The following is a 26477-nucleotide window of genomic DNA, read 5'->3' as shown; positions in this document are numbered from 1 at the left end:
CCTGCACCACCCAGGTCGTGGCCCCATCCTCAAGGACCCCCCCCCCCCACCACCACCACCACCCAGGACATGCTCTCTTCTCACTGCTGCCATCAGGAAGAAGGTACAGGACGCACACCACCAGGTTCAGGAACAGTTAACACCCCTCCTGAACCCTTCAGGCTCCTGAACCAGTGAGGATAACTTCACTCATCCAATCACTGAACTGTTTCCACAACCCATTGACTCGCTTTCAAGGATGCTCCAACTCGTGTTTTGATATTTTTTGTTTTTTTATCATTTCTTTTTATATAGTATAGGGTGTTATCTTGTTGCACACTGGCTGAACGCCCAAATTAGTGCAATCCTTCATTGAATCTGTTATGGATTATCGAGTCTGCCCACAGGAAAACGAATCGCAGGGTTGTATGTGGTGACATATATGTTCTTTGATAATAAATTTACTTTGATTCGATGTGCAATGGAGAGTGGTCAGTCTGCACCTTCCTGAAGCCGACAGTCTGCTCTTTGTATTGTCCACAAGGCAGTGGGCTTGGTGTTGCTGGGGTATGATTAGATCCTGGGCAGTGAATGAATGGTGGTGTTCTGCTGGGTTGTGTGTGGGTCTCTGCGGGTCGGAATCCTCACTCTGCTGGGTTGTGTGTGGGTCTCTGCGGGTCGGAATCCTCACTCTGCTGGGCTGTGTGTGGGTCTCTGCGGGTCGGAATCCTCACTCTGCTGGGTTGTGTGGGTCTCTGCGGGTCGGAATCCTCACTCTGCTGGGTTGTGTGTGGGTCTCTGCGGGTCGGAATCCTCACTCTGCTGGGTTGTGTGGGTCTCTGCGGGTCAGAATCACTCTGTTGGGCTATGTGTGTGGGTCTCTGCGGGTCAGAATCCTCACTCTGCTGGGTTGTGTGGGTCTCTGCGGGTCAGAATCCTCACTCTGTTGGGCTATGTGTGTGGGTCTCTGCGGGTCAGAATCCTCACTCTGCTGGGTTGTGTGGGTCTCTGCTGGTCTGACTGCTCACTGTTGGGCTATGTGTGTGGGTCTCTGCGGGTCGGAATCCTCACTCTGCTGGGTTGTGTGGGTCTCGGCTGGGCTGTGTGGGTCTCTGCTGGTCTGACTGCTCACTGTTGGGCTATGTGTGTGGGTCTCTGCGGGTCGGAATCCTCACTCTGCTGGGTTGTGTGGGTCTCTGCGGGTCAGAATCCTCACTCTGCTGGGCTGTGTGGGTCTCTGCGGGTCAGAATCCTCACTCTGCTGGGTTGTGTGGGTCTCTGCTGGTCTGACTGCTCACTGTTGGGCTATGTGTGTGGGTCTCTGCGGGTCGGAATCCTCACTCTGCTGGGTTGTGTGGGTCTCGGCTGGGCTGTGTGGGTCTCTGCTGGTCTGACTGCTCACTGTTGGGCTATGTGTGTGGGTCTCTGCGGGTCGGAATCCTCACTCTGCTGGGTTGTGTGGGTCTCTGCGGGTCGGAATCCTCACTCTGCTGGGCTGTGTGTGGGTCTCTGCGGGTCGGAATCCTCACTCTGCTGGGCTGTGTGTGGGTCTCTGCGGGTCGGAATCCTCACTCTGCTGGGTTGTGTGGGTCTCTGCTGGGTTGTGTGGGTCTCTGCGGGTCAGAATGCTCACTCTGCTGGGTTGTGTGGGTCTCGGCTGGTCTGACTGTTCTCTCTGCTGGGTTGTGTGTGGGTCTCTGCGGGTCAGAATCCTCACTCTGTTGGGCTGTGTGGGTCTCTGCGGGTCGGAATCCTCACTCTGCTGGGTTGTGTGGGTCTCGGCTGGTCTGACTGTTCTCTCTGCTGGGTTGTGTGTGGGTCTCTGCGGGTCAGAATCCTCACTCTGCTGGGCTGTGTGGGTCTCTGCGGGTCGGAATCCTCACTCTGCTGGGCTGTGTGGGTCTCTGCTGGTCTGACTGCTCACTGTTGGGCTATGTGTGTGGGTCTCTGCCGGTCGGAATCCTCACTCTGCTGGGTTGTGTGTGGGTCTCTGCCGGTCGGAATCCTCACTCTGCTGGGCTGTGTGTGGGTCTCTGCGGGTCGGAATCCTCACTCTGCTGGGCTGTGTGTGGGTCTGCGGGTCGGAATCCTCACTCTGCTGGGTTGTGTGGATCTCTGCTGGGTTGTGTGGGTCTCTGCGGGTCGGAATCCTCACTCTGCTGGGCTGTGTGTGGGTCTCTGCGGGTCGGAATCCTCACTCTGCTGGGTTGTGTGGATCTCTGCTGGGTTGTGTGGATCTCTGCTGGGTTGTGTGGGTCTCTGCGGGTCGGAATCCTCATTCTGCTGGGTTGTGTGGGTCTCGGCTGGTCTGACTGTTCTCTCTGCTGGGTTGTGTGTGGGTCTCTGCGGGTCAGAATCCTCACTCTGCTGGGCTGTGTGGGTCTCTGCGGGTCAGAATCCTCACTCTGCTGGGTTGTATGGGTCTCTGTGGGTCGGAATCCTCACTCTGCTGGGTTGTGTGGGTCTCGGCTGGTCTGACTGTTCTCTCTGCTGGGTTGTGTGTGGGTCTCTGCGGGTCGGAATCCTCACTCTGCTGGGTTGTGTGGGTCTCGGCTGGTCTGACTGTTCTCTCTGCTGGGTTGTGTGTGGGTCTCTGCGGGTCAGAATCCTCACTCTGCTGGGCTGTGTGGGTCTCTGCGGGTCGGAATCCTCACTCTGCTGGGCTGTGTGGGTCTCTGCTGGGTTGTGTGGGTCTCTGCGGGTCAGAATGCTCACTCTGCTGGGTTGTGTGTGTCTCGGCTGGTCTGACTGTTCTCTCTGCTGGGTTGTGTGGGTCTCTGCGGGTCGGAATCCTCACTCTGCTGGGTTGTGTGGGTCTCGGCTGGTCTGACTGTTCTCTCTGCTGGGTTGTGTGTGGGTCTCTGCGGGTCAGAATCCTCACTCTGCTGGGCTGTGTGGGTCTCTGCGGGTCAGAATCCTCACTCTGCTGGGCTGTGTGGGTCTCTGCTGGGCTGTGTGGGTCTCTGCTGGGTTGTGTGGGTCTCTGCGGGTCAGAATGCTCACTCTGCTGGGTTGTGTGTGTCTCGGCTGGTCTGACTGTTCTCTCTGCTGGGTTGTGTGGGTCTCTGCGGGTCGGAATCCTCACTCTGCTGGGTTGTGTGTGTCTCGGCTGGTCTGACTGTTCTCTCTGCTGGGTTGTGTGGGTCTCTGCAGGTCGGAATCCTCACTCTGCTGGGTTGTGTGGGTCTCGGCTGGTCTGACTGTTCTCTCTGCTGGGTTGTGTGGGTCTCGGCTGGTCTGACTGTTCTCTCTGCTGGGTTGTGTATGGGTCTCTGTGGGTCGGAATCCTCACTCTGCTGGGTTGTGTGGGTCTCGGCTGGTCTGACTGTTCTCTCTGCTGGGTTGTGTGGGTCTCTGCGGGTCGGAATCCTCACTCTGCTGGGTTGTGTGGGTCTCTGCTGGTCTGACTGTTCTCTCTGCTGGGTTGTGTGTGGGTCTCTGCGGGTCGGAATCCTCACTCTGCTGGGTTGTGTGGGTCTCGGCTGGTCTGACTGTTCTCTCTGCTGGGTTGTGTGTGGGTCTCTGCGGGTCAGAATCCTCACTCTGCTGGGCTGTGTGGGTCTCTGCGGGTCGGAATCCTCACTCTGCTGGGCTGTGTGGGTCTCTGCGGGTCAGAATCCTCACTCTGTTGGGCTGTGTGGGTCTCTGCGGGTCGGAATCCTCACTCTGCTGGGCTGTGTGGGTCTCTGCTGGTCTGACTGCTCACTGTTGGGCTATGTGTGTGGGTCTCTGCGGGTCGGAATCCTCACTCTGCTGGGTTGTGTGGGTCTCTGCTGGGTTGTGTGGGTCTCTGCGGGTCAGAATGCTCACTCTGCTGGGTTGTGTGTGTCTCGGCTGGTCTGACTGTTCTCTCTGCTGGGTTGTGTGGGTCTCTGCGGGTCGGAATCCTCACTCTGCTGGGTTGTGTGGGTCTCGGCTGGTCTGACTGTTCTCTCTGCTGGGTTGTGTGTGGGTCTCTGCGGGTCAGAATCCTCACTCTGTTGGGCTGTGTGGGTCTCTGCGGGTCGGAATCCTCACTCTGCTGGGTTGTGTGGGTCTCGGCTGGTCTGATTGTTCTCTCTGCTGGGTTGTGTGTGGGTCTCTGCGGGTCAGAATCCTCACTCTGCTGGGCTGTGTGGGTCTCTGCGGGTCGGAATCCTCACACTGCTGGGCTGTGTGGGTCTCTGCTGGTCTGACTGCTCACTGTTGGGCTATGTGTGTGGGTCTCTGCCGGTCGGAATCCTCACTCTGCTGGGTTGTGTGTGGGTCTCTGCCGGTTGGAATCCTCACTCTGCTGGGCTGTGTGTGGGTCTCTGCGGGTCGGAATCCTCACTCTGCTGGGCTGTGTGTGGGTCTCTGCGGGTCGGAATCCTCACTCTGCTGGGTTGTGTGGATCTCTGCTGGGTTGTGTGGGTCTCTGCGGGTCGGAATCCTCACTCTGCTGAGCTGTGTGTGGGTCTCTGCGGGTCGGAATCCTCACTCTGCTGGGTTGTGTGGATCTCTGCTGGGTTGTGTGGGTCTCTGCGGGTCGGAATCCTCACTCTGCTGGGTTGTGTGGGTCTTGGCTGGTCTGTCTGTTCTCTCTGCTGGGTTGTGTGTGGGTCTCTGCGGGTCAGAATCCTCACTCTGCTGGGCTGTGTGGGTCTCTGCGGGTCGGAATCCTCACTCTGCTGGGCTGTGTGGGTCTCTGCTGGTCTGACTGCTCACTGTTGGGCTATGTGTGTGGGTCTCTGCTGGGTTGTGTGGGTCTCGGCTGGTCTGACTGTTCTCTCTGCTGGGTTGTGTGTGGGTCTCTGCGGGTCAGAATCCTCACTCTGCTGGGCTGAGTGGGTCTTTGCTGGTCTGACTGTTCTCTCTGCTGGGCTGTGTGGGTTTCTGCTGGTCTGATTGCTCACTCTCTCCTGGGCTGTGTGGGTCTCTGCTGGTCTGATTGCTCACTCTCTCCTGGGCTGCAGGTACTTGAAGGAGTTTGGCTTTGTGAACCTGGAGAGGCCAGTCATCGTGGACGACATCCGTGTCCGAGGCTGTGGCAAATCCGGCATTGGCTCGGAGCAGAGGGTGACCAGCAGTGGGAGACCAGCTCGTATGGAGACCGTACGTGGGAGAGAGATGACCAGTTCCAGCCCACTCACCAGTGACCGACTAAACTATAAAACAGGAGCTGAATTAGGCCATTCAGCACATCGAGTCTGCTCCTCCATTCCATAATGGCTGACTTAGTATTCTTCTCAACCCCATTCTCCTGCCTTTTCCCCGTAACCTTTGATTCCCTGACTAAACAAGAACCTATCAACCTCTGCTGTAGATATACCCAATAACATGGCCTCCACAGCCGTGTGTGGCAACAAATTCCACAGAGTTGCCACCCTCTGGCTAAAGAAATTCCTGCTCATCTCTGTTCTAAATGGGCGCCCTTGTATTCTGAAGCTGTGCCCTCTGGTCCTCGACTCCCCCACTGTCCTCTCCATACCCACTCTATCCAGGCCTTCCAACAAGCCAGGCTACCCAGCAACCACCTCATTAACCCTAGTCTAATCACAGGATAATTTATAATGAACAATTAACCTATCAACCAGCATGTCTTTAGAAAGACGTACTGTGAAATAGGTTTCAGAGAGATCCTACTCCCCATTTCCCAATTTCCCTCGGGATCAATAAAGTATGTCTGTCTGTTCTTCCGATCTCCAGTGAGTTCAGGCCCAGAGCCATCAAACGCTCCTCAAATGTTAACCCTTTCATTCCCTTGTCTCTCTCCAATGTCAGCACATCCTTTGTTGAATATGGGGCCTAAAACTGCGCTCAATACGCCAAATGTGATCAGACCAATGCCTGATAAAGCCTCAGCGTTAGGTCCTGGCTTTTATACTCTAATCCTCGAGAGAAGCTGAGGGATTGGGCTATCAGCCAGGATCATATTGAAGGGCCGAGTGGCCTTCTCTCATTGTGTCTGTATTTCCCATGGTGACAGGAAACCTGTGTAGGAGAGTTTTTAAAATGGTAATGGTGGGGTAGTTACACTCTTGACCTCAGAAGCCCGGGTCCAGTGGTATGAGTAGTCGCCACAAACTGGGGTCTTCCTTGGTTGCAGTAATGACCGTGACATGGTGGTCGTGCCCCTCGCTCTCCCAGAGCTTGGCAGAGCCAGCTTCCTGGCTGCCGGGCCTCACTGTAGTCTGGCAGAGCTGGCTTCACGGGGGTATGAGACCAACAGTTACCCTCACCAGGGTGTGGCTGCTGTCGCGTGCAGTTTCATGTCAGAGCTGAGTGTCCAGTGGGGACAAAAGGTGAGTGAGCTGCCCCGGAGTGGACGTGACAAGCCCCCTCACCTGAGGCGCTCCCCCCCCCCCCCCCCCCCCCCGGACACCACAGACACCCCACTCCTGCTCTTATTACCTTTTTTTGAGTGTTGTGTTTCCTGTTTGGTGCACAGGAAGTGAAATGTTACTTTGACGACGGTTACCTGGATACAGCTGTCTACCTGCTGGAGGAGCTGTCATGTGATCACACCATCGCTGGGCCTGCGATTATCATTGATAAAAACAGGTAGGCAGCTCTGGGTCTATCTCGAGTGAGCATGTGTCCATATCCTCATTGTCAAAGATCCCTCCCCTCCTTCCCACAAACTCTGACATCCCGCCAGAGCCAGCAACAGGTTTAATGCCACTGACATGTCTTGTGACAGCAGTACATTGCTGGACTGAGAGTGGGAAGGGGCATCATGGTTGGGAAAAGGGGAAGGGAGCGGGGAGGAAGTGGGAGGCATTCTGTAACGATCAATAAACCAATTGCTTGGAATCAAATGACCTTGCCTGGTGTCTGCACCCGTGCCACACCACTCCCCCCCCCCCCCCCCCCCCACCTAGCACTCCTGCTCTGTCACCTGTCCCACATCCCTCCTGCTGTGCACCACCCTCGCCATTCCCAACATCCTTTGCTCCCACCAAATTGATAAATGTGCTCTCCGCTCCACATTGACAGTTCTGTGCAATAGGCTGAGGCACCCTCGCTGTGTTTGTGTGCCTGAGACTTGCATAGTACCGAACAACGGCTTGTTTTATTAGAGGGTCAGCTACCCGATACCACCTTACCTCAACCATGCCCCTCGCACTTTGTGTCAACCTGTCAGTCTTCAGCCCACGCCGCTCAGTGACTTGTGCTAATATGATTTTGTGACGGTATGTGTTGGATGGTGACTGTGATTTTGCGTACTGCATTTTGCACCTTAGCCCTAGAGGTGTGATGTTTCATTCAGCTGTATCCATGTTCAAAGACAATTGAACTTGAACTTCAGCAAGGACCTAGTTTTAAAGTTCTCATCCTTGTTTTCCCTTCATGAACACTGTGTTGGCCTTGATTGTTTCACTGATATTTTCTACGCTGTTTAACAACTCAGTGCCTGCCTGTAACTCTTCGGTATGTTTCCCAGTGGTTCCTGCATGGGGTGGGGGTGAGGTTAAACTAGAGTTGCAGGGGGATGGGAACCAGGGTGCCAGAGCAGTTAGCTGGTGGAGAGAGAGACTGTGGAGGCAGATATTGGTAAGACCTCAGACAAAGTCAGGAATCAAAAGGCTGAGCATGGTGTGACTGGTGTCCTGAGCTGCGTGTATTTCAAAGCAAGTAGTATTGTAGGAAAGGCAGATGAGCTCAGGGCATGGATCAACATCTGGAATTATATAGCCATTAGTGAGACTAGGTTGCAGGAGGGGCAGGACTGGCAGCTCAATATTCTGGGTTCTGTTGTTTTTCATCTGACAGAGTGCAAGGGATGGTGTTACTAGACAGGAAAATGTCACAGCAATTCTCAGTCAGGACAGGTTGGAGAGCTCAACTGTAAGGTGTTATGGGTGGAACTGAGTGCAGTCAGCCCTCCTTATCCGCGGGGGATTTGTTCCGAGACCCCCCTCCAATACCAAAAACCGCGGATGCTCAAGTCCCTTATTTAACCTGTATCAGTGCGGTTGTCTTTAGGACCCAGCGGAACCCCGAACTTTATTTAACATGTTCAGTGCAGTGGACATTAGGACCCGGCGGTGGAGCTCTGTTTCTGTTCACGAAAATAATCACAATCACAATTGAAAATAAGGTGGAAGGAATAAAGTGATCGGAAAGAGGTGAAACGCCATCTGTCATTGGAAAAGTGTTAGGCTACAGTCGGTCAACGATCGGAACAATTTTAATGGAGCACGTGAAAGGCCCTGCCCCGATGAAAGCTACAATTATTACTAAGCAACGCAGTGGTTTAATTATTGAAATATATGTGTTTCTTAAGTGTTTTATATGCATAGAAAGGTAAAATATGTACTATATACTAAGAAAAACGTTTGACTAACTGACGCTAAATAATACCAAATGTACTTGTTCCGACTTCAAATCCGATTTAAAGACGGACTCTGGAACAGAACTCGTTCATAACCCGTGGACTGCCTGTACCTTTAAGTCATTTCTAGATTACTTATAATACCTAATACAACGTAAATGCTATGTAAATAGTTGTTATACTGTATTGTTTAGGGAGTAATGACAAGAAAAAATAGTCTGTACATGCTCAAACAACGAGCACTGGAGAGAGAACTTCTGGGTTTTCCCGATCCGCAGTTGGTTGAATCCGCACATGTGGAATCCACGGATAAGGAGGGCCGACTGTAATACGAAAAGTATGACCATGTTAATGGGGCCATATTACAAACCACTCAGCAGTCCGAAGGATTTACAGGAACAAATTTATAGAGAGATCGCAGACTATTGTAAGAAATATAAGGTTGTGATAATAGGTGATTTTTTACTTTCCACATATTGACTAGACTCCCATACTGTAAAAGGACTAGATGGGATAGAGTTTGTCAAATGTGTTCAGGAAAGTTTTCCTCATCAGTATGTGGAAGTCCCAACGAGAGAGCGTGCGATATTGGTTCTGCTTTAGGGGATGAGACGGGGCAGGTGACAGAAGTGTGTGTAGGGGAACACTTTGCATCCAGTGACTAGAATGCCATTAATTGAGATTCTAAATTGGAGAAAGCCCAATTTTGATGATATCAGATAGGATCTTGCAAGTGTGGATTGGGGCAGGCTGTTTTCTGGCAAAGGTGTGCTTGGTAAGTGGGAGGCCTTCAAAAGAGAAATTTTCAGAGTACAAATCCCATCAGAATAAAAGGTAAGGATAACAGGTTAAAGAAACCTTGGACGGGTTGCACTTGAATCCAAGGGGCACCCGTATCATTGTGGGCAGCTTTACTAGAGCTGTTGGGAGTGGTTTAAACTAATATGGCAGGGGGATGGGAACCAGGATGACAGAGCTGAGGATCAGCCAGCAGGTTTACAAGTAGATGATCAATGTAACATGATTGTAAGGAAGGACAAAGCAATGATTAGGTACAAATGCAGACAGGGAAAAGAGTTAAATTGTACCACAGAGGCAAAATTCAAAAGGGTGATAAATGCAAGATTGAAGGTGCTGTATTTAAATGCACGTAGCATTTGGAATAAGGTGGACAAACTTGTGGCGTAGTTAGCGATTAGTCAGTATCACTGAGCCGTGGCTGAAAGAAGGTCATAGTTGGGAGCTTAACATCAATGGATATATTTGTATCAAAAGGACAGGCAGGAAGGCATAGGCGGTGGTGTGGCTCTGTTGGTAAGAGATGGAATTACAAAGGAAAAAGTGCCAAGCAAACTGAAAGGCCTTCAGGCGGATAAGTCACCTGGGCCAGATGGACAACATCCCAGAGTCCTGAGAGAGGCTGCTGAAGAGGTAACATATTCATTGGTCATGATCTTTCAAGAATCACTTGACTCTGGCATGGTCCCAGAGGACTGGAAGATTGCAAATGTCACTCCACTCTTTCAGAAGGGAGGAAGACAAAAGAGAGGAAATTATAGTCCAGTTAGCCTAACCTCAGTGGTTGGGAAAGTGTTGGAGTCTATTATTAAAGACGAGGTTTTGGGGTACTTGGAGACTAATGATAAAAGAAGTCAAAGTCAGCATGGATACTGTAAAGGGGAATCTATCTTTCTCAATCTTTTTTATTAAGTTTTGAATTGATAAACATAACAATGATAATGATACAAAGATGGGGATTGCATTAATATCGGTTAATGTATACAGACACAGACTCCGAGTAACGTGTAATCTAAGCCTCCCAATCTCTTAACTGAACATGAAAAAGATTCCAAAAAAATTTATACAAAAAACAGGTCCCCCAAACTTAAAAAAAACTCCAAAAAAAACAAAACAAAACAAAAGCCGGGCTGTGTGGGTTAAAATCAGTTAAAATCATTATTTGTCATTAACATATGAAAATGTTGAATAAATGGCCTTCAAGTTTCTTCAAATTTAACCGAAGGGTCGACAGTGCCACTCCTAATTTTTTCCAAGTTTAAACATGTTATAGTTTGGGAAAACCATTGAAATGTAGTAGGGGAATTAGAATCTTTCCATTTAAATAAAATGGATCTTCTGGCTATTAATGTAACAAATGCAATCAAACGGTAAGCTGAAGGGGGCAGTTGACTAGAGTCCATCACTGGTAATCCAAAGGTTGCAGTAATAGGATGAGGTTGTAAAGCAATACGCAAAACTACTGAAATAATATCAAAAATCTCTTTCCAATGTTTTTCCAAAAGAGGGAAAGACCAGAACATATGTGTCAAGGAAGTTACCTTGAACAGTTGTGTAATAAATATAATTTACCTAGATCACATTTTTTTTCATATATTTGCAGATTAGAAGCTTTTTAAATGTTATTTTACCTACTTTTCCGATACCACATCAAACTGAAATTACAGAAAAAAATTTAGGTTTAAACCCCTATCAGAAGAGTTTAATAGCAATTATTTATGATCTGATTATGAAAATACATCTAGGCACATCTGATAAAATTAAGAATGAATGGGAAAGAGAACTTCAGGTATCTTCACCTATAGAGAAATGGGAGAAAATTCTCCAACTAGTTAACACTTCTTCAATGTGTGCTAGACACGCTTTGATACAATTTAAGGTGGTTCATAGGGCTCAAATGTCTAAGGATAAGTTAGCTCGTTTTTATTGCCATATAAATCCTCTCTGTGACAGATGTAATTCTGAGGTGAAGGGGAATTTTGCCTGACAAATCTGTTAGAATTCTTCAAGGAAGTAACAAGCAGGGTGGACAAAGGAGAGGCAGTGGATGTCATTTACTTGGAGTTTCAGAAAGCGTTTGATAAAGTGCCTCACATGAGGCTGCTTAACAAGATAAAATCCTATGGCGTTACAGGAAAGATACTGGCATAGATAGAGGAATGGCTGACAGACAGGAGGCAGCGAGTGGGAATAAAAGGGGCCTTTTCTGGTTGGCTGTCAGTGACTAGTGGTGTTCCTCAGGGGTCAGTATTGGGATGACTACTTTTCACATTGTTTGTCAGTGATTTGAATAATAGAATAGATGGCTTTGTGGCAAAGTTTGCAGAGGATACAAAGAAGGTGGAGGGGTAGATAGTGCTGAGGAAGCAATGTGATTGCAGCAGAACTTAGACAAATTGGAAGAATGGGCAAAAAAGTGTCAGATGGAATACAGTGTTGGGAAATGCATGATTGATGTATAAAATGTTTGATTTTACCAAAATGCATTTTGGTAAAAGGAACAATAGTGCGGACTATTATCTAAATGGGGAGAAGGTTCAAACATCAGAGGTGCAGAGGGACTTGGGAGTCCTCGTGCAAGACTCCCAGAAGGTTAGTTTACAGGTTGAGTCTGTGGTAAAGAAGGCAGATACAATGTTGGCATTTATTTCAAGGGGAATAGAATATAAAACAAGATAATGCTGAGGCTTTATAAGACACTAGTCAGGCCACACTTGGGGTATTGTCAACAGTTTTGGGCCCAATATCTCAGAAAGGATGCATTGTCATTGGAGGGAGTCCAGAGGAGGTACACGAGGATGATTCCGGGAGTGAAGGGGTTAACATGTGAGGAGTGTTTGGCAGCTTTGGGCCTGTACTCACTAGACCTTAGGTGAATGTGTGGGGATCTCATTGGAACCTACCGAATGTTGAAAGGACTAGATAGGGTGGATGTGAAGAGGATGTTTCCTCTGGTGGGGGTATCCAGAACTAGAGGATACAACCTCAAAATTGAGGAGTGACCCTTAAGAACGGAGGTAAAGAGGAATTTTTTTAGCCAGAGAGTAGTGAATCTGTGGAATGCTCTGCCACAGACTGCAGTGGAGGCCGAGTCCGTGCGTATGTTTAAAGCAGAAGTAGTTAGTTTTCTGATTGGTCAGGGAATCAAAGGATATGAAGAGAAGGCAGGTGTATGGAGTTGAGTGGGATCCATGATCAACCATGATGGAATGGCGGAGCAGACTTGAAGGGCTGAATAGCCTAATTCTACTCCTGTGTCTCATGGTTTTCAAGACTGGTTTTAAAAAATAAAGGAGGTGCATTGTAGGTAAAGGCAGGTAGGAACAAAGGAGGTGCTTATGGGGGATAAGAAATGCAAGAGAAAATTTAAAAGAATAAATCAGGAGGGCTAAAAGAAGGCATGACATAGCCCTGACAGACAAGGTGAAGCAGAATCCTAAGGGTTTCTACAGATATGTTAAGACCATAAGGCAGGGGTCACCAACCTTTTTTGCACTGCAGACCGGTTTAATATTGACAATATTCTTGCGGACCAGCCAACGGGGGGTGGGGGGTGTTAAACACGACCACGTTACTCGAAGGAGGTTCCTTACGTCCAGTCTATTCTGCAATTTAGTTTTCGTGGCTCTCAGCACTTGCTTCTGTCCTGCTTGCTCACTTTTTTCCGCTGAAAAAACTCAGTGGGTTTGTCTTTAAGTGCGGGGTGCTTGGACTCCAGGTACCAAAGCAGTTTTGAGGGCTTCATTGCCTCATTAGACAACCTCCGGGCCTGAACTCCAGCCTCCTGCCTGCCGCCAGAGGCCTTGGCCAGGTGAGGCTGGTCGTGGGTGGGGTGAGAGGACAAGGTCAGGGACGGAGGTTCCCGTGCCGGGGCCGCGGCAGTCGCAGTCTGGAGAGTGACTGACGGAGCGAGGAGTGCGACAGGGCACATGCCCGCCCTCCTTGTAGGTAGGTAGGATCTATCGACTGACAAAAGTTTGGCTCGAGGGATGACTTTCAGTAGATCGCAGCGAGGTAGCTGCTCTGCTACTTATGAAACCCTGCGAATATTTTAGCACTGGGTTCCCCACGAACATTCTGTGTGCTAAACAGATTTAGAGGCGGTGCCCATCCATCCGCGCTCCAGGCCAGTATCAACGGCACTTTCCGCCAGCCGCACGAGGCCAACCAGTGATCCCTGGCGCGAGCGTATCACTGCGTTTAGGCGACTGATGATCTCGTGTGGGTTCAAGTTCAACAGTGGGCGTGACAGGGAATGAGGAAAGGTGCAGCTGACTCGTATCGTTTCCTCGTGGCCCGGTAACATGCTTTGCGGCCTGGTAGCTGGGGACCACTGCAGTAAGTCTTGCATGAGGCAAAATTAGTCCTCTGGAATACTAGAATGGTAATCCGTGTGTGGATCCAAAATAGATGGGGGAGATCTAAAATGGAGGTTTTGCATCTGTATTTACTCAGGCGACGACACACAGTCTGGAGGAGGGGGGCAGAGCAGCAGCAAGGTCATGGGCCCAACACAGATTACACAGGAGGTGTTTGTTCCAATGATTTAAATATCTCCACCTCCGCTGAGGCCTTTAAATCATTCTTAGCAACTGGTGAGGTACTGGAGGATAGCCAATGTTGTTCAGCTGTTTAAGAAAGGCTCTAAACAGAAACCAGAACATTATGAATCTGAAATCAGTAGTGGGAAAGTTTTTCAAAGATACTCTAAGCAACAAGATATGTGAGTATTTGGACAAGCACGGGCCGATTCGGGATAGTCAGCAGTATTTTGTGCGTGGTAGGTCATGTCTAACTAATCTTATACAGTTTTTCGAGGAAGTTACCAGGAGAGTGGATGTTGACCACATGGACTTTAGCGAGGCCCCACATGGGAGGTTGGTCCAGGACGTTCAGTTGCTCAGTATTCAAGATGAGGATCAGTCCTGAAGAAGGGTCTCAGCCCAAAACATCGGCTGATTACTCTTTTCCATAGATGCTACCTGGTCTGCTGAGCTCCTCCAGCATTTTGTGTGTGTTGCTTTGGATTTCCAGCATCTGCAGATTTTCTCTTGTTTGAGGTTTTGACATTGACTTTGTGGGTGAAGCCAGCGAGTGGTACTGAGGGAGACTCACTGTGGGAGTGCCTCTCTGATGGGACGCCTTTGACTAGTGGAGTGCCACAGGGATCGATGCTGGGATCTTTGTTGTTTGTCACCTGGATGATAGTGTGGTTAAGTAGGCCATCAAATTTGCATCTGACATGAAGATTGTGGGTGTAGTGGACAGTGAGGAAGACTGTTACCAATGGACATTGTCAACAGCTCTTTGTCACTCTTCAATTCCCCAGCACCATCCTGGTTGAACCAGACTGTGTGGCAGCCATCACCCAGTACGGGGACATCAAAATCACCGTGGGCAGTGGCAAGATGCGAGCTGTCGGACTGGAACTGGACACAGTCCAGCTCTCCATCTTCTCCCACCGCTTCATGAGCATTGCAGGTACCAGCGACGGGAAACGGGAGAGTGGACGTCAAGCAGACATGAGTGAATGTTGGACATGCTCGATGGGCCAAATGGCCTCATTCTGCCCCTACAGCATGTCTTATGGTCTAAATAGGAATGGGTGGGGCATTGCTAATCCAGTACTTGGGAAATTCCGTACCACTGAAGCTGTGTTTCAAAAGGGGGGGGTCACATTGTGGGGGCCGGTAGTGAGGGAGGGTCACACTGTGGGAGGGGCAGTACTGAGGGAGGGTCACACTGTGGGAGGGGCGGTACCGAGGGAGGGTCACACTGCGGGGGGGGGGGCGGGTACCGAGGGAGGGTCACACTGCGGGAGGGGCGGTACTGAGAGAGAGGGTCACACTGCGGGAGGGGTGGTACCGAGGGAGGGTTAGGGGCGGTACTGAGAGAGAGGGTCACACTGCGGGAGGGGTGGTACCGAGGGAGGGTCACACAGTGGGAGGGGCGGGGTACTGAGAGAGAGGGTCACACTGCGGGAGGGGCGGTACTGAGAGAGAGGGTCACACTGCGGGAGGGGTGGTACCGAGGGAGGGTCACACTGCGGGAGGGGCGGTACTGAGAGAGAGGGTCACACTGCGGGAGGGGTGGTACCGAGGGAGGGTCACATTGCAGGAGGGGCGGTACTGAGAGAGAGGGTCACACTGCAGGAGGGGCGGTACCGAGGGAGGGTCACACTGCGGGAGGGGCGGTACTGAGAGAGAGGGTCACACTGCGGGAGGGGCGGTGCCGAGGGAGGGTCACACTGCGGGAGGGGCGGTACTGAGAGAGAGGGTCACACTGTGGGAGGGGCGGTACCGAGGGAGGGTCACACTGCGGGAGGGGCGGTACTGAGAGAGAGGGTCACACTGTGGGAGGGGTGGTACCGAGGGAGGGTCACACAGTGGGAGGGGCGGTACTGAGAGAGAGGGTCACACTGTGGGAGGGGCGGTACCGAGGGAGGGTCATACTGTGGGAGGGGCAAGACTAAGGGATTATGTGTGTGCACATCCAGTGAGATGCCCGGAATTGTGATGTCAGATGGTGAAGGCCTTCTCTGCCCTGCACTTTCCCACAGAGCAAATGGGTCGAATCCTGCAGCGAACCTCCATCTCCACCAACATCAAGGAGCGATTGGACTTCTCGTGCGCTCTGTTTGGCCCGGATGGTGGTCTGGTCTCTAACGCCCCGCACATCCCTGTGCATCTTGGCGCCATGCAGGAGACAGTGCAGTTCCAGGTGAGATCCAGTCAAGATCGCGTGTGTTATCCCTGACAGTGGCGTTTTGCGGCAGCAGTACAGTGCAATCGTGAAAAAGTAATGTAGGTTACGAGAAGAAATTAATAAATCTGCCTAGTTGCATCGACTCACAGCTGGGCCATTGCCCACCTTACCCTCCTGTCCCAGTACTTATCCAAACTTAAACGGTGCAATCAAACCCATATCCACCACTTCCACTGGCACTCGCTCCACACTCGCTCCAGCCTCAATCATTTCACATTTCACCCTGAACCCTCGAACTCTAGTTCAGAATCAAGTTTAATATCACCAGCATACGCCGTGAAATTTGTCATTTTACAATGCATGATAATAGAAAAAGGAAACTGTGAATTACAGTAACTGTACATATTAAATAGTTAATTTCAATAAGTAGTGCAGAAACAGAAATATAAAAGTAGTGAGGTAGTGTTCATGGATTCAATGTCCACTTAGGAATCGGATGGCAGAGGGGAAGAAGCTGTTCCTAAATCATTGAGTGTGTGCCTTCAGGCTCCTGTGCCTCCTTCCCGATGAGAACAAGGCATGACCTGGGTAATGGAGTTCCTTAATGATGGATGCCACATTTTTGAGGCATTGCCCCTTGAAGATGTCCTGGAGACTACAGAGTGGAGTGCTGATTAGAGTTTTACAACTCTCCGCAGATTACTTCCATCCTGTGATGTAGCCCCCCCCCCCCCCCCCATACCCAGATGGTGATGCAGACGGTTAGAACACTCTCCACAGTATATCTGTAGAGATTTATGAGTGAACCAAATCTCCTCTTTGTGACTACATCAATATGTTAGGTCCTCAGAGACCTTGACACCAGGAACCTGAAGCTGCTCACTCCTGATCCCTCTGAGGATTGGTAAGTGTTCCTTCATCTTACCCTTCCTGAAATCCACAATCAGCTCTTTTGTCTTACTGACATTGAGTGCCAGGTTGTCGCTCCACTCAACCAGCTGGCGTATCTCACTCCTGTACGCCCTCTCGTCACCATCTGAGATTCTGCCAACAATGGTTGTATTGTCAGCAGATTTATAGATGGTATTTGACTGTATGCCTAGCCACACAGTCATGGGTATAGAGAGAGTAGAGCAGTGGGCTAAGCACACACCCCTGAGGTGCGCCAGTGTTGATTGTCAGTGAAGAGGAGTTGTTATTTCCAATCCGCACAGATTGTGGTCTTCCCCTTAGAAAGTCAAAGATCCAGGTGCAGATGGAAAAGAGGCCCAGGTTTTGGAGCTTTTCAGTCAGAGTTGTAGGAATAATTATGTTAAATGCTGAGCTATAGTCAAACCACAGCATCCTGACATGGGTATTAGCATTGTCCAAGTGACCCAAGCCCGTGTGAAGAGCACCCAAGCTCAGTGGAAAAAGCCTGCTTTCATCTGCCCTTCTTATACCCCTCATAATTTTTTATGTCTCTATCAAATCTCCCTTCATTCTCCTACACTCCAGGGAATGAAGTCCTAACCTATTCAACCTTTCCCTATAACTCAGGTCCTTGTAAATTTTCTCTGCACTTTTTAAATCATTGATATTTTTCTCTGTTCGAAGTTCAAACGTATGCCACCGTACACTACAGCAGAAATAAGAAATACAGTAGAATCAGTGAAGAACTATACACAAACAACCAATGCGAAACGAAGAGAAACTGTAAATCCAAAATAAATTAATAACAGAGAACACGAGTTGCAGCATCCTTGAAAGCGAGTCCGTAGCTTGTGCAATTGGTTCAGTGATTGGATGAGTTTGATTCAAGAGCCTGATGGCTGAGGGGTAATAACTGTTCCCGAACCTGGTGCTGTGAGTCCTGAGGCTCCTGTACCACCGTCCTGATGGCAGCAGTGAGAAGAGAGCGTGGCCTGGGGGTGGGGGTCTTTGCATGCCGCTTTCCTGCGACAGCACTCCATGTAGATGTGCTCAGTGGTGGGGAGGGCTTTGCCTGTAAGGCAGGGGGTTCTGTCCACCACATTTTGTAGTTAGGTGACACTAGCCCAGAGAGGTGTCCTATCCTTTCACCTACACATCACCTGACGTCTGCTTCTCTTGACCCTGAGACTACCAGTTTTGGCCGGTGCCGGGGAGGGAAGCTTGGGGGTTTCTCGAACTTCCGTTTCATTCCTGACCACACTCCCTCCCCGACAGATTAATCACCTGGGCAGCGAAATCGAGGAGAACGACGTGATCCTCAGCAACCATCCTCGTGCGGGCGGAAGCCATCTCCCCGACCTGACAGTGATCACACCGGTAAGATGTCCGGCTCTCTGGGGGCAGCCAGGTACAGATGAGTTTCTTGTGTGGTGGTTGATTCAAGGCAAGGGCTATGGTGGATAATCGTGAGCATTCAACACATAAGAAAAAGTCTTTGAAGAATACAGCTCCTCTTTGCACTGCAGGGCACCAGAGCCACTTGGCATATCAAGGCAAGATGGGATGCAAACAAAGGATTCTAGGGTCACACTAAAAGGGGTGTGACACGAGCAGGGGTCCCTCACTATTGGTCAGTTACTTTGCTAGTTCTGAACTATTATTGGCTGTTAATGTGGAGATTTTATTGGCTATTAGTTCTTGATTGGTCAGGACTTGAAGGGATACGGGGAGAAGGCAGGAGATTGAGGCTGAGAGGAAAATTGGATCAGCCATGATGAAATGGCAGAACAGACTCAGATGGGCTAAATGGCCCAATTCTGCTCTGAAATCTTATGTTCTTAATATCCGTATTGTTCTAGATTCTCGGTTGTTTGATGTCAGTTCCAGTCCCGAAGTGTAGAGGAGGACAAAATAATTGTTACTCCAGATTTGATGCAGCACAAAAAAAGCACAATGAGACAAAGAACGCAATAAACACATCAGATAGATTGATTGTATGTCCATAAAGTGACACTAGGCACAGGAGTGTCTGTCCACAAGGTGACTGACAGGAAAAGATAAAGTAGTGGTGTTTGGGGATGTGGAGGGCTGGGTTAGTGGGTGGAGGTGTTGATCAGTCTTACTGCTTGTGGAAAGTCACTGTTTTTGAGTCTGGTGGTCCTGGTGTGGATGCTACGTAGCCTCCCTGTATGGAGTGGGACAAACAGTCCATGAGGTAGTGTGAACGGTGACTCTTTGTGTGAACAAGGAACTTAAATGTACTCAAGGTAACCAGCTGGCCAATTCTGTATGAAAATGGCAGTTCTTTGCTCAAAGTTTCAATTCCTGCCAGTGCCTGTAACGAGTCTGTGTTCTCCCCGTGACCGTGTGGGTTTCCTCCAGGTGCTGTGGTTTCCTCCCACAGTCCGAAGTCATACCAGCTGGACGGTTAATTGGCCATTGTGAATTGTCCCGTGATGAGGCACGGACTGAATCAGGGATTACTGAGTGGTGTAGCTTGAAGGGCCGCAAGGGTCTGTTCTGATCTGTATCGCAATAAATAAACAAAAATAATTGGTCCATGTCTGTCCAAATACTCAGAGGTACTCATACATCTGGATGTCCTCCAATCAGTGTCCCACCACTGTCAGCCTCACTGCCTACACTACCATGGTTTCTGTTTCGAGCCTTCCCTTATCAGCGGAACAACACTGGCCATTGTCCAATCCTCCAGTACCTCTCCTGTCACCGAGGATGATTTAAATGTCTCAGCAATTTCTGTACAGGGTCCAAAGGATCATTTTCTCAGGCCCTGGGGATTTACCCACCCTAATTTGTTTCAAGGCATCAAACATCTCCTGCTCCTGTGATCTGTACAGGGTCCAAAGGATCATTTTCTCAGGCCCTGGGGATTTACCCACCCTAATTTGTTTCAAGGCATCAAACATCTCCTGCTCCTGTGATTTGTACAGGGTCCAAAGGATCATTTTCTCAGGCCCTGGGGATTTACCCACCCTAATTTGTTTCAAGGCATCAAACATCTCCTGCTCCTGTGATCTGTACAGGGTCCATGACCTCACTGCTGCTATGCCTCGCTTGGACAGACTCTGCGTCGTCTCCCAAGTAAACACAGATGCCAAAAAATCCATTTAAGATCCTCCCCATCTCTTTTGGTTCCACACATGGATTACCATTCTGATCTCCCAGAGGACCAATTTTGTCCCTTACAATCCTTTTGCTCTTAACATAACTGTATAATCCCTTAGGATTCTCCTTCACCTTGCCTGCCAGAGCAACGTCATGCCTTCTAGCCCTCCTGATTTCTTTCTAAAGTGTTCTCTTGCATTTCTTGTACTCCATAAACACCTCATTTTTTCCTAGCTGCCTATACCTGCTATGGGCCTCCTTTTTTCTCTTAACCAGGGCCTCAATATCTCTTAAAACCCAAGGTTCCCCACACTTGTTATCTTTACCTTTCATTCTTACAGGCACTTACAAGCTTTGTACTCTCAACGTTTCGCTTTTGAAGGCCTCCCACATTTGACAAATTTTATCCCGTCTAGTCCTTTAACAGTATGGGATTACCAGACAAAATGAGGAAAGTTAAAATCACCGACTATAACAACCTTGTGTTTCTAGCAACAGTCTGTGATCTCCCTACAAATTTGTTCCTCTAAATCCCTCAGACTGTTGGGTGGTCTGTGATATAGCCCATTAGCATGGTCATACCTTTCTGATTCCCATTTCCACCCATAACACCTCACTGGACAAGTTCTCCAGCCTGTCATGACTGAGCACTGCTATGACATTTTCCCTGACTAGTAATGCCACTGCTCCCCTTTAATCCCTCCCACTCTGTCACGTCTAAAACAACAGAACCCAGATGATTCAGCGGCCAGTCCTGCCCCTCCTGCAACCAAGTCTCACTAATGGCCACAACATCATAATTCCAGTGTTGATCCAGGCCCTGAGCTCATCCATCTTTCCTACGATACTCCTTGTGTTTAAATATACACAGCTCAGGACACTAGTCACACCATGCTCAAGCTTTTGATTCCTGACTTTGAGGTCTTACCAACATCTGCCCCCACAAGCTCTCCACTAACTGTTCTGGCACTCTGGTTCCCAGCTCCCTGCAACTCTGGTTTAAATCCCACTGTGGAGCATTAGCAAACCTTCCCGCTCGGATATTAGTCCCCCTCCAGTTCAGGTGCAACTCATTCCTTTTGTACAGGTCCCACCTTCCATGGGGGAGGGCCCAATGATCCAAAAATCTGAAGCCCTCCCTCCTACACCAACTCCTTAGCCACATGTTAAATCTTCCTCGTTCTGGCCTCGCAAACACGTGGCATGGGTAGCAATCACAATCCGGAGCTCCTGCCCTTTAACTTAGCACCAAACCCTGAGCTCCCTCTGCAGAACCTCGTCACTCGTCCTACCCATGTCGCTGGCACCTATATGGATGACAACTTCTAGCTGTTCACCCTCCCACTTAAGAATGTTGAGGACTCGACCAGGCCCCAGCACCTGGGAGGCAACATACCATCCAGGAATCTCATTCTTGACCACAGAACCTCCAGTCCTTTCCCCTAACAAATGAATCGCCTATCACATACCTCCTCTTTCCCCCCCCCCCCCACCCCTTCTGAGTCACAGACACAGACTCGGTGCCAGAGATCCGATAACTGTGACTCTCTCCTTTTGGTCATTCCCAACTATCCTGCCGGGCATCTCTACTGTCCGAGCCGAGCCGGTATAAAGAAGAGGAGGGAATAAAGCTCTGGGTTCTCCCACCCACCGCCACCAACCTCATAGTTCCTGCACCCCACCTCCTACCCGAGATCCACAAACCTGCCTGTCCAGGTAGTCCCATGTTCCTGCCCCACCGAACTCGTATCTGCAAACCCCGAACAACACACACAAAATGCTGGAGGGATTCTGTGGATCTCCAAGGGGGAGAAGGGAAGATTTAAACTTCTTCAGGGTAGGCATTCCTGGAGGAGACTTCACAGGGTAGTAATCAGACTGCAGAAGTTGCATACCTCCACTCTGTTTTATCCCTTCTTATCTCCATCCATAATGCCTCCTCACATGCTCTGAACCTTTTCCCCACTTTTCCCATGTTACATCGAAGACTGCATTGGTGCTGCTTCCTGCACCCATGCAGAGCTCATCGACTTCATCAACTTTGCCTCCAACTTCCACCCTGCCCTTGAATTTACCTGGTCCATTTCCGACACCTCCCTCCCCTTTCTCGATCAGCACCTTCTCCTGTGTGGGAAGTCAGTTTGTGGCCACATTTCCCACCGTGAATTATTTGTGTTTTGGAACTCAGCCTTAAGTCAAAGTTCAAAAATCAAAGTACATGCATGTCACCATATCTGACCATGAGATTCATTTTCCTGTGGGTGTATACAGGAAAAACTACAGCAGCAGTACATTGCAATGCATAATAAAAACTGTAAATTACAATAAAGTATATATTTTAAAAATTAAATTAAGTAGTGCAATCCAGATGGTGCCAGTGACCAACAGTGATGTCCCGCAGACAGTTTCTTGAAACTATGTCTTTGAAATATGCTTCTACTACTAAACTGTGCACGGCTGGAGCCTGTAGTTCACATTTTGATAATGGACTGACTGAGTGATCTAGCCCTTCGCTGCCTCTGAGGGAATTCAGTGAGGTTGAGGGACGAGTGTGCTGCCTAAAGGCGGGGCGCGAGCCTGTGATCGGTTCTGCTTCTCATCGATTAGAGCGTTGAACGAGATTGAAGTCAATGAGGATGAGAGCAGCAGGTGAATGGATGTTCAGCGATGTCTGCCTTTGTTGGACCAGTTTCCTCTCCCTCGCTCATTGCCGACAGAGAAAGATGTAGGAGTCTGCAAAGTTTGATCAGTGTGGCTCGTGGCTGTAGTTTTTGAAGGACCCTGCGGTTCACAGTATGTGTTTCTGGTGTCTGGTTAATCTTTTTTCGCTATTTTTGTTCAACTTGATCGAGGCATTGCGGTTTGCAGTCAACAAACAACAACGCTAAACTGAACACTCCTAGACTGTTTCGAGGAGACTGTGTTTGAAGTTTAATATTCTGTGTGCTTTTCGCTTAGTTTTTCCTATCTGCTCATTCATTTTTTTGCACACTGAGTGTTTGATATTTTCTTTGAATGGGTTCCATGCTGTTTCTTTGTTTCGAGGCTGCCTGCAGGAGGGTAAATCTCAGTTGTATTCTGTAAACGTACTTTGATAATAAATGTACTTTGAATCTTTCAAAAAGAGAGCGAACAAAAAAAAGTACTGAAGTAGTGTTGATGGGTTCATTCTCCATTCAGAAATCGGATGGCAGCTCCGAAGATGAAATAATTGGTTACTTGGGGAGAGAAATAAATATATATACTAAAGTTATTACGAACTCCATGGAGCATGTGGGGATCTTCCAATATCCAGGCATTCCTTTTTTTTCCCTTTCTTTCTTTCTTTCTTCTTTTTTTCTTTCTTCTTTTTTTCAACAGGGATGTTAGGGGGGAGGGGGGATGGGTAACACATATTTTCTTTTTCACACACTTTTATTCTGTAACTATTTGAAAACACAATAAAAAAAGTTTAAAAAAAAGAAATCGGATGGCAGAGGGAAGAAGCTGTTCCTGAATCACTGAGAGTGTCTCTTCAGGCTCCTGTGCCTCCTCCCTGATGGTAGCAATGAGAAGAGGGTGTGTCCTGGGTGATGGGAGCCCTTAATGAAAAAATAAAAAAAGAAACAAACAGACAGATAGATAAATAATACCAAGAACATGAATTCTGGAGTCCTTGAAAGTGAGTCTGTAGGTTGTGGAATCAGTTCAGCGTTGAGGTGAGTGAAATTATCCCCTTTGGTTCAAGAGCCTGATGGTTGTAGGGTATTAACAGTTCCTGAACCTGGTGGAGTGGGACCTCTGGCTTCTGTACCTTCATAGTACTGTGGGCAGGAGTCGTGCATGAGATCTGACTCCCCCTCCCCGATCCTCAGACTCCCACTGCTCTTTCTACACCCACAGGTCTTCCGAAAGGGTGTCTCCCGCCCAGTGTTCTTCGTGGCAAGCCGTGGGCATCATGCAGACATTGGGGGCATCACACCAGGGTCCATGCCCCCACACTCCAAGTCCTTGCAGGAGGAAGGGGCTGTCTTCACATCCTTCAAACTGGTGAAGAACGGAGTCTTCCAGGAGGAGGGTGAGTGAGTGAGGGGGTGGTTTGCTCATTTACCCAGTACCCTGTACCCAGCCGAACCTCAGCACAGAGAGGGAACGGGACAGGTTCAGATTCTGATACTTTTGTCACGTGTACATTAAACATACAGTGAGTGAAGTGTGTAAGAACCAACACAATTAGAATCAGATTTATCATCACTGAGTTACAACCAAAGCAAAGATGGCTGGAGTCGCTCTGCACCACTGTGCAAGGGTGTTTATTAACTGAGTCAAAGATCAAACTTACAAAAATGTGCAAAAATAGCAAAATGAAAGCTGCCAATATTTACAAAAAGATAACTAGCACAAAATGAAATTATAGCCAATACCATGTCTAGTGTGAACTCCCGGGAGCTCTCAGTTCTCTGAGTGATCCAGCCGATTGTCTAGACACCAGGACACCCCATCTTTAATTCCCACAAAGATCACTGAACACTGCACTTGAATTAGAATACGATGCACCCCACAATGTAGTTACAGTCACATTACAAAATGAACAGAAGTATCTGCCTGAAGCACAGTATACAAGCATCATTCCCACATTTACTCATCGCCAATACTAAAGAAATGGAGTATTCCACTGTGTACGGTGGGAAATCACCGTAAAGCCGAACAATTAGCAGGGAAGACATTGACACTCAGACTCGGCTCAACGACAGCAGAATGACAAGGCAGTGTGTGTGTGTGTGTTTACCAAGCGCTCTCCATCACACTGACGTATATCGTGAAACCTGCTGTTTTGTGGCAGTACAGGTGTCCCCTGCTTTACAAATGTTCACTTTACGCCGCTTTGCTTTCACAAGAGACCTACATGAGTACCCTGTTTTCACATTACAAAGAGGATTTTCACTTTACGCCATTTCGGCTTAAGAAAGGTTTCCTGGGAACGCTCTACCTTTGTAAAGGGAGGGGGGGAACACCTGTAGTTCAGTACAATACATAAAAAATAAATAAGTAGTGGCAAAAGGGAGTGAAATAGTGAGGAAGAAGTGTTCATGGGTTGATAGACCTTTCAGGAATCTGATGCCGGAGGTGAAGAAGCTGCTCCAGAATCTCCTTGCGGACAGCGGTGGGAATTGAACCCTGATTGCTGGAACTGTAAAGCGTTGTGCTACCGGCTACAGGGTATCTGCTTCAGATTGCCAGCTGTGTTTCTAGGGTACAGGAGGAACGGATACCCTACTGCACACCGCTCAGCTAGAATAAAGCCAAGACAATAAACGTTGGTCTGCTGAAGGATTGGGAAACTACTTCACTCCTTAGAGATGACGGAGACTGAGGAGTAACCTCAGAGCAGGGGTGCCCAACCTTTTATTTGCCATGGCCCAATACCCAGGTTGGGAGCCCCTCCCCTAGAGAAATCTTTCAGGCAAGGATAAGGTGGATTGTCATTGTCTTTTCCCCAGGGAAGGGGCATCTGAGAAGGCACAGGTTTAAGGGAAGAGGGGAAAGACTTGAACCTGGGTTGCTGGGGTTGTCATAGCTTTATGCTAACCACTACACTACTGTAACAGCCCTCGCCGAGCTCCTCCCGTATTTTGTGTGTATAACCCATTCCCAACAGTTATCACATCCATCCAAGCACCCTCTGGAACACAAGACTTACCTCTTCATCTCTCCTAACCCCCCCTCCACCCCTCACCCCTAACCCCCCTCCACCCCTCACCCCTAACCCCCCTCCACCCCTCACCCCTAACCCCCCTCCACCCCTCCCCCTTCCACCCCTTCCACCCCTCCACCCCTAACCCCCCCTCCCCCCGCACTCCTAACCCCCCTCCACCCTGCACCCCTAAACTCCCTCCACCCCAAACCCACTCCACTCCTCACCCCTACCCCCTTCCCTTACCCCTCTCCACCCCTACCCCCTCCGCTCTACCCCTTCCACCCCTCACCCCTCCCTCTCCCCTTCCCACTCCCCCAATCCTCAATCAACCCTCACCCCTAACCCCTACACCCTCTCTCTCCTCCCTTCCCACTCCCCCTCCCGCCCCTCCCCAGCTGTTACCGAGGCCCTCAAAGCTCCGGCCCAGATTCCAGGCAGCAGTGGCACCCGCAATCTCCATGACAACCTGTCGGACCTGCGGGCACAGGTAGCGGCCAATCAGAGAGGGATCCAGCTGGTGAATGAGCTGATTGACGCCTACGGGCTGGAGGTTGTCCAGGCGTACATGGCACACATTCAGGTAGGCTGCTGGTTTCAACGGGACATTGGCGGGACGCAGAGCTGGGCTGGGAAGTGGCAGGTGGAATTCCATCCGGAAAGTTTGAATTCGAAGGCAGAATGCAGGGTTACTGGCAGGATTCTGAGCAGTATGGATGACGTTCATACATCCCTCGAAGTTTCTGTGCAGGTTGATGGGGTGGTTAAGAAGGCGTACAGTATGTTGGCCTTCATTAGTCAAGGGACTGAGTTCAAAAGCATGAGGTAATGTTGCTGCTCTGTAAAAGTGATTACACCACATCTGGGGTATTGTGCTCGGTGCAGCGCCCACAACACGCTGGAGGATCTCATTCTGTCCTGCGTTTTGTGTGTGTTACTCTGGATTTCAGCATCTGCAGAATCTTGTGTGCTTAGTTCTGGTCACCC

At 49.4% G+C, this 26477-nt stretch overlaps 1 protein-coding gene across 3 annotated transcripts in view; it reads left to right on the top strand.

Moving 5' to 3' along the window:
- The window catches only part of oplah (5-oxoprolinase, ATP-hydrolysing), a 115682-nt gene that overhangs the window by 61804 nt on the left and 27401 nt on the right, over nucleotides 1–26477 (top strand). For all 3 annotated transcript variants that reach the window (XM_073055166.1, XM_073055167.1, XM_073055168.1), the window contains exons 14-20: nucleotides 4914–5052; nucleotides 6389–6501; nucleotides 14403–14554; nucleotides 15633–15793; nucleotides 17966–18067; nucleotides 23699–23873; nucleotides 25889–26073. In XM_073055166.1, coding sequence (XP_072911267.1) covers nucleotides 4914–5052; nucleotides 6389–6501; nucleotides 14403–14554; nucleotides 15633–15793; nucleotides 17966–18067; nucleotides 23699–23873; nucleotides 25889–26073 — 1027 coding nt within the window. The remainder of the gene's footprint in view (nucleotides 1–4913; nucleotides 5053–6388; nucleotides 6502–14402; nucleotides 14555–15632; nucleotides 15794–17965; nucleotides 18068–23698; nucleotides 23874–25888; nucleotides 26074–26477) is intronic.

This window comes from Hemitrygon akajei, chromosome 8 (genome assembly GCF_048418815.1).
Source record: "Hemitrygon akajei chromosome 8, sHemAka1.3, whole genome shotgun sequence".
NCBI classification, from domain to species: Eukaryota; Metazoa; Chordata; class Chondrichthyes; order Myliobatiformes; family Dasyatidae; genus Hemitrygon; species Hemitrygon akajei.
Note: the sequence above shows the minus strand (reverse complement) of the source record. Positions and strands in the feature narration are given on the sequence as shown.